General features: G+C 33.1%; 1 protein-coding gene across 6 annotated transcripts; it reads left to right on the top strand.

Moving 5' to 3' along the window:
* Positions 1 to 952: 952 nt before the first annotated feature.
* LOC108986693 (transcription factor BIM1-like) lies at positions 953 to 11,396 on the top strand. Of its 6 annotated transcripts, none has more exons than XM_018959400.2 (13): positions 954 to 1,135; positions 1,295 to 1,690; positions 1,826 to 1,903; positions 4,139 to 4,522; positions 5,504 to 5,606; positions 5,703 to 5,845; positions 6,029 to 6,137; positions 8,864 to 8,933; positions 9,063 to 9,158; positions 9,387 to 9,434; positions 9,570 to 9,844; positions 10,707 to 10,824; positions 10,962 to 11,396. In XM_018959400.2, exons 2-13 carry the CDS (start codon positions 1,654 to 1,656, stop codon positions 11,064 to 11,066), a joined length of 1,566 nt encoding a protein of 521 aa, XP_018814945.1. In that variant the 5' UTR covers positions 954 to 1,135; positions 1,295 to 1,653; the 3' UTR covers positions 11,067 to 11,396. The 6 variants fall into 6 exon arrangements, with proteins under 6 accessions (XP_018814942.1, XP_018814941.1, XP_018814945.1 ...); XM_018959401.2 differs by having other exon boundaries at positions 955 to 1,135; positions 9,390 to 9,434; XM_018959397.2 differs by having other exon boundaries at positions 953 to 1,135; positions 1,393 to 1,690; positions 9,387 to 9,844.
* The last annotated feature ends 1,139 nt before the right edge of the window (positions 11,397 to 12,535 follow it).

Raw genomic sequence — 12,535 nt, 5'->3', positions numbered from 1 at the left:
CTTTGAAACCATTTCATCACATCCTATCTCATCTTATCTGAATATTCAAACACTATTCAAATAAAAAAAATTTAATTTCAAATTTTTGACTTTTCATCTAATAATTATCTAATAATTACAACTTTCTCAAACTTCCAAACAAAACACAACAAACAATTCTATATTTTCAAATCCTAAAAAACTTCCTAACCCTCTTTTAACTTTATAATTTTTTTATTTAATTTTTTCTCTTTTATTTTCTAAAAGCTCATAAAATCTTAACTCAAATAATTTTAATAATATATATAAATTATCTCATTATTATTCATATATTTCTTATCTCATCTTATCCGTATAAGCAAACGAGACCTAAGTATTTCTCTTTTATTAGTTCAGCTGCTCATCAAACGCTATTCTTCTTAGATCCTACGCTAAAGTAGTTCATTATATAGTTATTATTTCTAATCACACTAATTAATGTGATGTAGTAAATAAATTATTCTATAAATTATTAAATAAAAAATTATTTAAAAATATATTACATCATATAAATAAAAAATAATACTAGTTACAATTTTAGAATGTCCAAATCCCATACAATCTATTTGATAAAAAATAGAGCTTACCAAGTTTTTTCATGTAAGTCCTAGTTGTGTCCTATTTGATAATAATATGAGCAATGTTAAGTATAAATTTAAAATAGATAAATTTCACACAAACTTTTTATAAAAATATCGACCACACAAAAAAAAAAAAAAACCAATTTTTATGGTAGGAATTTTTTTCAAGGGTATGTTATAGGCCGTGATAAAAAAAGCTAGCGCCGTCTCCCCACCAAAACGACGTTAATCAGACGGCATTGTAACCTAACGGAGCACAGCTGCACAAGCCAACTGATTTTATTTAATTTTATTAATTTGTTTTTTAAAAGAGCGAAAACGCAGAAAGGAAGAAACTGTATAAAAGATGTTGAACCAAGCAGACAAACAGACAGAGAGAGAGAGTCCAGACCCGAGGCCCAGCCTTTCGCCGCACTGCTCGTTTTAGAGAGAGAGAGAGAGAGAGAGAGTTAAGTAAAAGGATTCAAATCCAGTTCGTTTTGCTGAGCGCTTGGAGGCTGAAAATGCACTTCAATTCTTATGATTCAGATAAAAAAGTAAGCAATCATTTTCCTTTTATCTTATGGATCTTTCTTTCCATACCTTTTCCACTTTGAATTTCTCGTATTTCTTACTAGTTTTTTTTTTTCTTTCTTGCTGAAATTTATTTTTGAGGATTTTAATGTGATTTAAACATACGGTAATTCCGATTGCAGATTCACTGAATTCTGTGATTCGATTTTCCGTTTCCCGGCTTTGCTTCAGAGCAATTACATCCTTTTCATCTTCCAAATCATAATCCGATTACTTCCAGGAAATGAATGCGCCTCTCTGATCTCGTAGCGGAGGCGTAAATTGTCCGAGAAGATTCTGTTGTTCTACACTACAAGTATCTGAGAAGAACCGATAAGGATATGGCTTTTGAGTTCCGAAATTTCGAAAGGATTCATCTATCATTTGACGGAGAATTCACTCAATCACCGTGAGAATTTCATTTCGGAAGGATATATGTTTTCTTAATTCGGTCGAATTATAGGAAAAAGAATCACATCGGGAAAATCCTTTTGCGCCGTGGATGGAGCATCCTCAACCACGTCCCAGTAAAACCGAGGGTATTTTCGGAACAGAAGTTTTCGTTTTCCAATTTTTGTTTCGTCGATATAACTGAATAACATTTCGGAAAAGTAACATGGAAAATGTTTTCTGTTCTTCCTTTTTGTAAAAAAATAAAAAAATATGGGGTACAGGACGAAAACCAACACACGACTTTCTGTCACTTTACAGTCGTTCTGATGTCCAAGAAGATCCAAGCCCACCTTCCCAAGGTACTCTCTCACCTCTTGCCTACGGCACACACTTATCTGTTTTTATTTATTTATTTATTAATGCTTTATCTCTACATTACATATTTAATAAAATAATAATAATAATAATAATAATAATAATAATAAACAAATATATAATATACGAATGGTTAGTAATTTTTTTTAAAAATATTTTTAGAATAACGTTATATACAAATTTAGAACGAGTAAGTCTTACGTAATTTTTATAAAAGAAATATAATTTATTATTAAAAAATATTTTTTTATGTAAGTTTTAAAATTATCTTATTTTTAAAAAAAATGTGTAATAATTATACACTTTAAAATTATAAATATTATTTTTTAAATATTTTTAACTCTTTTATGCTGTTTTCAAAATTCTAAAAAATTAAAATGAAAAAAAAAAGATTCTATGTTCTCCAATCTCCACGAACTTTAAACTTTAAATTTGAGTTTGAGTTCTTCTATTTATTATTTTTATACTACATATTTATTAAAAAAACACATAATAAAAATAGGTGTATTGAAGAGAGATAATGACAATTTTTTTTTTATATAACATGTGTCCCACGTAGTCTAGTTTGGATATTGAAAATATTTCATATATTTTTAGAATACCTTATTATTATTTATTATTTTATTATTATTTTAAAAATTAATATTTATAATCATACACAAATATCGTATAATCACTTTAAAAAAAATTAATTAATACAAAATCTACTTAATTAATTTTTTAATAATAAATTTTATTTTTTAAAAAAAAATTACATAATATTTACATATTCTATAATTATATATAACCTTACTCTTTACAAAATATCTAAAATTATCTCACTCGCAACCTAAATCTTATATTTAGAAAAATTATTGGACGAGGAACCCGTAAATTTATTGACACGTACCCGTCACACATTGCCATTGTGCGGACACGTGACGAGCATTGAATGATAAATCAGGGCCATGAATAAGCGGGCCAGGTTGTAAATTCTATAGCACACAATTATTTTTATTAAATTATTATTTATAATTATATTTTCAAATAAAAATATTTTTATAAAATTATATTATTTTATTAAAATATTCTTTATTTAAAATATGGTTGGTAAAAGATTAAAAACAAATTGTGTCCCTTTTATGAAATTTGATAATGGGTTGTCTTGGGTCGGGTGGGGTTGTAATGGGACCCATACAGATTTTTAGACGATATGATGTATTATATTTAAGAGTAATATTACATGCAGTCGTGAAATACATAAATGTTATACAATCGTTTTGAAAAAGAGTGAGATATATTATTAAAAAATTAATTTTTTTTTTATATGAATATTATATTTATTCATTTTTTTCAAAGCGACTACACGGCGCTTACACACTCACGATTGTAAGTATCATTTCTCTATATTTAATTGGATCATATCATGCATCCGGACTTCAGTTTAGGTGCATATTTGCTAGGGGGGTTAATTAACTGTCTATAGTGAGATAAAATAATAAGTGAATAGTAATTAAATATTTAGTAAATAATAATAAAATGATTTAAGTTTATATTTATAGAATTTTGGAAAAGGAGAAAATAAATTGAATAAAAATATTATAAAGTTATAATATTATTATAATATAATTTTTCTTGGATTAACAGTCTTGTTTCCATCAATTATAACGGGCTAAGGCATTGTTTGGATTAAAAAACTATCTTAACTCAACTCATTTTATTTTATTTAATCATTTTAATTTTTATAAACTTTCAAACAAAATATAATAAACAATTTAACTTTTTCAAATCTTAAAATAAAAATAATATTAAAAAATAATATTCTAACAATTTTTATTCAATTTTCAATTTTTATCTCAACTCAACTTACTCTCATCTCATCTCAATTCAACTCATTATTTCACCTTCACCAAAAACATTTACGTTCTTGTTCATGATCACTTAAGTTTCCCCACGCAGATATCATCATAGTTTAACATGAGCATTACTTCTATCTAAAATTATATTTGATCTATAGTTTTTTGGGCAGCTAATTTCATATAGTTTTTATTGATCCATTTTGTGCGCAAAATATAATTTCATATATTTTTCACCATCTACAAATCACGCCATTACATGTCAGTGAAGTCCCTGATGACCTTCTTGTGGCCAAAAACATGTTATTTACAGTCTTTAGATTTTAGTGTCACCTGAATCTAAATAGCTAGGAGCTTTTTGTTTATTCATTCATGAAAATGCAGGAGGGTACCTCAAAACTCATGATTTTCTACAACCACTAGAGCGGATAGGAAAGACCGGCGCGAAGGAAGAATCCGTGGTTGAGATATCAGCTGTGGAAAGGCCACCACCGCCAGCTCCACCTCCTTTGGACGAGCAGATTCTCCCGGGAGGAATTGGGACTTACAGTATAAGTCACATTTCCTGTTTTAATCAAACGTCGGTTCCTAAGCCAGATGGGTCAATATATACGGTGGCACGAGCAGGGAGTTCGGATTGGAATGATGAGAATTCCAACTGCAGTACTTCTTATACAGCCAGTGGTTTCACGTTGTGGGAAGAATCTCATGCGTTGAAAAAGGGAAAGAAAAGGAAGGAGAACATGGGAGAAAAGCCCGCTGTAAGAGGTATGGTCGTGGTTTATATTCACGGTTTTGTTTTCACGTTAGACATTCATGCATGCAATTCGTATAAAAAAACAGTCAATTTGCCACTCTCACAGTCTCACTTGTTCGAATTTCCGCTCTTCTTTTCCGGCTTTTGTCTGGCTATCCACTCACCCCATAATTTTAGCTGGCTTTGTATGGACATGCAACCATGCACCACGGAGAAAAATGAAAAGAACGGATTAATAAAATGTTTCTCACGTGGAAAAATCTTTGGTCTAACCTCAAAATTCTGTGGCTGCTATATATTATTATAATTTTTGTCACAATCACTACTACTAGGAGTCGCGATCTACATATACTACTTTAATTCTGTAACAGTCATTTATATGTACACTTTATTATTCTCTTTTTTATTTGGCCGGTGCCCACTATCATGCTTTGTGTATTAGGATTAGTAGTCCTTAATAACACGGTTTCACCTGGTATTAACAGATAGGATTAGTCATTTCATCATTATACATTTTTTAAATTCCTATACAAAATATAATAAATAATTTAATTTTTTTAAATTTTAATTCAACTTTTTCAAATCTCAACACAATAATAATATTAAAATATAATATTTTAAATTTTAAAATAAAATATAAAATTCTCTATCTCACTCTCAAATCTGTAAAGTTTTTAATAATAATTTTTTAATTATTAAATAAAAAAAAAGACATAGCGATATGATTGAAAGGACGAAATCACGAGGTAATTTAGTATATTAAAATAATATTACTGTATTACGCTAGTTGTAAAAAAGTTATTATAGAATTGTAATTATCATTTCTCCTCCAGTAACCGGTCTTGCCAATCCAAATTAAAATATGAAGAACGTTAATCCACGTCGGTTTATGGATTATTTTTGCGTAATTCTTTATAGCTATAGTATTTTTCGTATAATAATGATAAAAATTGACTGATTGTCTGTCACGTCGTCTACTTCGGCATTGACAGAGGCAGGGCCGAAGTTGCGGCAACGGACAAAGGTGGAGGGGCCTTCACAGTCGTCTACGAACAACCACCACCGCAACAGCTTCAGCTCTCTCTCTTCCTCCGAGTCAGTCATTTTCTCCTGCTTTATCTCTTCATTTTATTCGCTGCTTTTTGGTTTAACGAACTAAGGGGTGACAGACTTCTATGGGAATGTAAACAGGGCAATGGAGCAGAACAACAAGAGCTTCGTAGACGTGATAACATCCGCCAAGGGTATTACCCTGGAAGATGATTTGGACGATGAAGAAGAGGCGTTTGTCCCAAAGAAAGAGCCCTCTGCTGTAGTCGCTACTACCCACGAAGGTATTGTCAAATAAACCTGCTCGGGTTCCATCACTTCTTAAACTTGTTCGCGTACCACTACTCCAGGAATCATAGCCAGTGTAATATGCCATACAAAAGATTGCTGCTCTTTTTTCCCAAGAAAAAAGATTGCTCTTGGTTCCCTCCTTTTCATTTGATTTGAAGAAGTGTGAGTTTATACAGGGGAATTAAAGGTAAAGGTGGACGGGAAAATCTCTGATCAGAAGGCTAACACGCCACGGTCGAAGCATTCTGCCACGGAACAGCGTAGAAGGAGCAAAATCAATGACAGGCATGTTTTCCTCCCTCACATTGGAAGCCTCTTTCCGGTTTATAGCTTTATCTTTGTATTTGTTGCATGTTTCTGAGAGTTTGCATTTTGAATTTATTTTAAACTTGTATAGTGATTAAGCATTGCTGATCCCTGCTTGTTTAATGTTCTTTCACTTCTAATTTTCTTATACTTTTCCTCATCTTCATGCATATTATTTGTGATGTATCGCTATACAAAGATCAGTTCAACCAATTCCTGCATCAAAGGTGTAATCATCAACGTATTTTTTCTCTTTTTCAATAAACACAGTACCGTGTTTCACAATGAATAGAATGCCCGGGAGTTTGAACTATCTGCTTCATGAACTTTCTTTTGGTTCATTGTACTTGGGGGGTAGATTGATAGTGTGCAAGACCCCTTTCCGGGTCAGATATGCTACTTTCATTTCCAATCCATAAGCCAAGTTATAAGAGATCCATAAAGAACTCAAATATAACTGAAAATCTCATTAATAAAACTTAAACATTAGCAAGTATAACAAAACCCATGAGCTGAAAAGTAGATAAAGTTTCTCAATTTTATAAAAGCCATCATAAATAAAGCTCTCTAATAATAAGATAACACTTTGGCTTGCTAACCCATCTTCAATCTCCCCGATACCTGAGATGTTTAAAACATAAAAACAAAATGAGTTGAATACTCAAAGTGAAAAAGCAGTAGTTCTACCAATCACTACACTTAGAGGGGGGTGAATATGTGTAATCTAATTTTGAAGGTCTTTTAAAAAATATAGACAAACAAATAGTTAATCAAATAACATAAATAATCAACACAATGATTTTGATCATGAAGTGGAAACTCATTTGAAGAACGTCTTCAAATTCTAAAACTACTCCGGGTGTAAGGCACCACCTAAAATTCACTATAGAAAAAGTTTGTTACAACTAATTTAGAGACACTCACAAAACTTTTGTAGTAGCTAAACTTGGCTTGCAACATCACAAGTGACCCACTCGATCTCTACAAGCATGTAGTGCCGGAACTCCGAGCTTTCTATAGCTTCCCACGAGAACCTCTCTATTTCTGCATCAACAGCAGCTCCGGACTCTTCCGGCCAATCAACACGTCCACTTCAATGGACTTTGAATAAGATTTGATCTTGAGTGTGGTGTGGTGGAGATGTGTTTGTCCAAGGGAGATTCACAAGGTGGGGAAGACTCTCTCTATGGCTCTTGAAGCAAATAGGGTTTTTGCTCTATTTCGTCACACCAAAAGAACAGAAATAAGCTGTTCTATATATAGTCCCTGTTGATCACGGCGCTCAAAACCTTGAATTTTAAGTTGTTTTGAACATTGGCTCGAGCGAGGTGTCGAGCGCAAGTCGAGGGCACGTTGTCTTTCAGAAACAGCTCGAGCGAACCTCTCTGGAAGAGTTCTGCTTGAGTGCCACGTCGAGCGCACATTGAGTGAACCTCTCTGAATGGGTTCTGCTCGAGCGTTGCGTCGAGCGCACATCGAGCGAACCTCTCTGGAAGGTTCCGCTCGAGTGCCAGTCGAGTGCCAATTGAGCTGTGTTGAGCCTTTTCATGTTACACCGCTTTAACACTTGTTACAACACAATTTTACACAGGTTTTCACAAGAATATGCCAACCAACTAATTTTTCCCTCAACACAAAGATTATAACTAAGTTTTCACTTTTGAAGGAACGAGTATGTAGTTTAATAGCATTCACACATTATAAATCATTTTCCTCTAATCTCTGGGTGGCCAACACACATTGATGCATTGTGTGTAAGGGTTGGCGGTCTCAAAGATTATGATTTCATGCTTGCGGCCGTAGGTGGAACCTAGTCAAGGAGATGGACATCACTTGATAAACTAGGTGCACTCGAGTGAGCCATTCTTGGCTGACCATAAAAGATAGCTTGCCATCTACCCATCATCCTCTGGTACCATTATTCCTCAACAGTCAAAAGCCAAGGAAAACATTAAAATCCGTTGACATTCATTCATACATCATGTTAAAGGGCATGGTTGTAATCAGTGTAACCTGTGAGGGTATAGTTGTCAATTGTATGTAGTGTATATATACGATGGTACATCAATGAATAAAGTAAGTATTTTCTCCATGTGTTTCTACACATCATATCAGTTTCCTTCCCTTTCTACCCCTTTTGGTTCCTTTGCTTCTTTTCCTCTCTTTCACTCATCATTTAACACACGTATAATACTATAATTACATCACATAGAGGAAGCAGACACAAATCATTTATACACATTCTTTTATAGTATTGAATGCATAAACAGGGCTACCAAAGAAAAAGCTTTAATTCATTGTGATATTTTGAACACAATCTCAGAAAAGAACATTTCAGTGATAGGAAAGAAACAAAGGCATGATTGTATCTACTTGCCTTCCTCGACTTCCAGACTTCCTTAGAAACATAGTAAAAACATCCATAGCTATTACTATCTGATATTTTCATTTTAAGCTAAATTTCACAAATCCTTTTTTGCATACTTGGACAGATGTGATTTCCATGTTTTCTATTTGTGTTTTCAAAGAAACTTCTTGTTTCATTCATAAATAATCACATCATTCGCTCAAGTTAAACAAAAAATACAAAGGTTTTGTTGGAGCATAGTTTATTGACACGGACCTTGTTATTGGAGGCAATTAGTTGATTTACCGACCAATGGGGTTGTTGCTGACATCTTATATTATTTATGGTAACAATGCAGATTTCAGATGCTGCGAGAACTCATTCCTCTTAGCGACCAAAAGAGAGATAAGGCATCCTTTTTATTTGAGGTAAACCAATCTCTTGTAGTAATCCATTCTTTGACTCTTTTTCTTTTGTAGTAATTTGTTCTTTGGTTTCTTTCCTTCACCTTGCAATGTCCTAACAGTTGGATTTGGGGGTTCTCAATCTTTTTGCAGGTTATTGAGTACATTCAGTTCTTACAGGAGAAAGTGGAGAAGTATGAGGGGGCATACCAAGGATGGAATCATGAGCCAGCTAAATTGATGCCATGGGTAAATTTCTTTGCTTCTTATATGTATTTAGTTATTTATTTTGTGTGTGTCCAAATATACCTGGTGAAATATGTCTTTCGGAAGTGAGTTGGGCCTCCAAATATAAGTATACCTATGCATGCACACATAATGATCATATATTTTGGGAATTTATATTTCAATTTAAGCCCGATCATATTAATTCATATTAGTGCTAAAAATTATATGATGGTGTCTGCTTGTTTCTAGCAGAGAAACAATCACAGGCAGGCTGAAAGTCATGTTGATCAATCTCGAGTAAGTGGGTCTGCTCCTGCATTAATGTTTGCTGGGAGGTTTGATAAGAAAACTATCTCCGTCTCTCCAACTTTTGCTGGAAGTGAAAAGAAACCAATTGAACCTGACATTAGTGCTGCCACTACCTTTAAACAGATGGATCACCATCCTGGAATAACCAATCAAGCAGTGACCCTTCCTTTGTCACCAGAACCAAGCTTCTTCACTACAGTCAAGAGTAGTGCTGCAGTACATGAAATCCTTTCTAAATTGGCATCGGATGCAGAAAACATTCTGTCTCAGCCTCAACCACGGTTATGTGAGACGAGATCAGGCACTAATGGGGGCATTACTACTAGTGATAAGCTGAAAGAACAAGAGTTGACTGTTGAAGGTGGTACCATTAGCATCTCAAGTGTGTACTCCCAAAGGTAGTGTATGTTTAATTTACATAATCATTAGATATATGCATCTTGCATTTTTCATAATCATTTGGCCTGTGCATCTTGTATTTTTTTTGAAGGCAAGTCTATTTAGTTTGCACATTTACTTTGAACTCTGAATCTCGCTTTGCTTCCTAATATCTCAGATTCACGTCAGATAAATATTATTAGACACCATGAAAAGTTGAAAAACTTTATTGAATCACAGATTTGGTCTTTGGGTAATGAAAAAGTCTAAAAGTCAGGCATGATTTCTAGGGTACAATTATTCTTGTAGCATGCAATCAGACTCCTTTCATTTGAGGTCAGATGTTACAGATGGCGATTGCACAGTTGCACCGAACCACATCCTTTGATCTTGGTTTTAGGCTATCTTGCCTTTAGCTTAATGAGCAGTTCTGCAATCTGCATATTAGGGAGAAGATGCAACTCATGTCGTCATGTGTTCATTAGCACCTTTTTTAAAATTTGAATATATAGGCTATGTTGTAGTTGCAATCATGTTTTCAACATGGTTGTAAGATGCTATCACAACTTACAAGTGCTAGTAACATTGCATAGTCGTAGGCCTTTATTTTTATTTTAATTCATTATAAGGTGGAGATTATTGGATTAAACCTTTTTTTCACGTGTGCAATGAAATATTGCTGAACTCTAGTTACCGAAAATGTCATTCTGCCACTTTTTACTGTAAGCATCTGCTTGTTCTGCTGATCTATATGGGGATTGTCTTATAGTAACTTTTCAATGCTAACAACTGTTATAGGTTAAAACCAATTTGAGAACCATATTTTGTAACAGCATGTTGATTATGAATCAAGATAATGAAGGCATCTTTGGTATTGAACAGATTGTTGAGTACTCTGACACAAGCACTCCAGAACTCCGGAGTGGATCTATCGCGGGCCAGTATCTCAGTGCAAATTGAGCTTGGGAAGCGATCTAACAGTAGAGTATCCGCCATTAAGGTATATATTGATCCCGCAATTCTTGTATTGGAAGTCTATTTTCAAGTGGAATTTTTCTACAATTACTGCAAAATTTAATTTCTATCTTCAAGGAACTATGTAAATGTGCCTAAAATTTGTCAACCATTTTCCCCTAGGATATTGGTGTTCCCTCTGGCAAACAAGGAACAACATGCACTAGAGTTGCGAATGATGAAGACTCTGACCGAGATTTTAAGAAGCTCAAAACAGGCAAAACCTAATTTGACAATGCCATCTTTATCTTTCTTATTATTGTTATTTATATATCATATAGTTTTTTTGGGGTAGCCTATATCATCTTGGAGGAGGGTTTATTCAAATCTTCCGGTGGGATTTAAAATACGGTTAGATGATCGGATCCACAGATTTCCCGGCAAAATAATGTATGATTTGTTCATCTATTTGTTGTCATCATCACTGAGGTTTCCATATTGATGTTGAGAAGCTGCTCTTTTTTCATGTAAGGCTTCTTCTATTCATGTAAAGTTTCTTTCAAGACTACTTTTCTTGACTTGTGAAATATTACAAGATAATTTATATATATTGAAAAAGTGTCTGCTATAACCTTTTTATTATTTCATTAAATTCCATAAATATGTCTATAATTTTTTTAAATTCAGTGTTTAAGACACGCATTCAATCTGGGCTGTTCTCTATCTTCTGAAGTTTTGAGACTCAAGTTGGCAGTAAATTTTCAGTCTTTTTTTTTTTCTTGAGTCTTTGGTATTCCTCATCCCAAAACAAGCCAGCATGACATGTTCGATTACCTGATAAAAACAAGCATTTACGGATCGAATCACATAATTTCCTAGGTAGATTTTATAATATTTTTGAGATTAATGACAACCACCTACTTTTTGTTCTCCTTTTGACACTTGGACCCAGCTTTTTATTGTGCATATTTAAGACCCAAGCTTTTTAAAATTCGTTTTCGGTGAAAATCATTCACTTACAACTATTTATATATATATATATATATATATATATATATATTGCATAATTCTGTTTTTATTGAGGGATATTTTTGTAAAATAACTTATAAAAGTAGAAAAATTCTTTTCATTAGTTACTATTTACTACCTCACATCATATGAAAAACACCTCATGTAACACCCGGGTCTAGCAACAAGCCGTTTTTCTAAAATTTTTGTTTTTGAATTTATACGTAGAAAGAGCTAACTCTCTAGACTTCCGAGAACAGGACGTTACAGTTGGTATCAGAGACAAGTTCGAGATTCTGCATACTATAATAAGGATTTTGATGAAATTTGAGATTTTGGATATCTGTGGGTTTAGGAAGTAAATTCATACTTGAGGTATAGAAATTTGAGGACTATGAGATGATCATGGGGATATTTTAAGTTTGAGATTCTGCAGACTTTATGGATTGAGGTTTTGGAAATTTTAGGTTTTAGATTTAATTGGCTTATTTTGCAGATTGTAGGACATGACTAGAAGATTTAGGTTTTGAAGTTGACATAAGTTGACCAAAAGTCAAATTTGAGGTTTTACAGACTATAACTTATAAGGTTTTAGACATCAGTGGATTTAGGAAGTAACTCTGGAATTGTGGTGTAGAGATTTTAGGACTAAGAGATGATTATGTGGGTATTTAAGGTTTGAGATTCTTCAGATTTTATGGATTGAATATTTGGAGATTTGAGGTTTAGAGATGGTATATACTTTAAAA

This window comes from Juglans regia, chromosome 15 (assembly GCF_001411555.2).
Source record: "Juglans regia cultivar Chandler chromosome 15, Walnut 2.0, whole genome shotgun sequence".
NCBI classification, from domain to species: Eukaryota; Viridiplantae; Streptophyta; class Magnoliopsida; order Fagales; family Juglandaceae; genus Juglans; species Juglans regia.
Note: the sequence above shows the minus strand (reverse complement) of the source record. Positions and strands in the feature narration are given on the sequence as shown.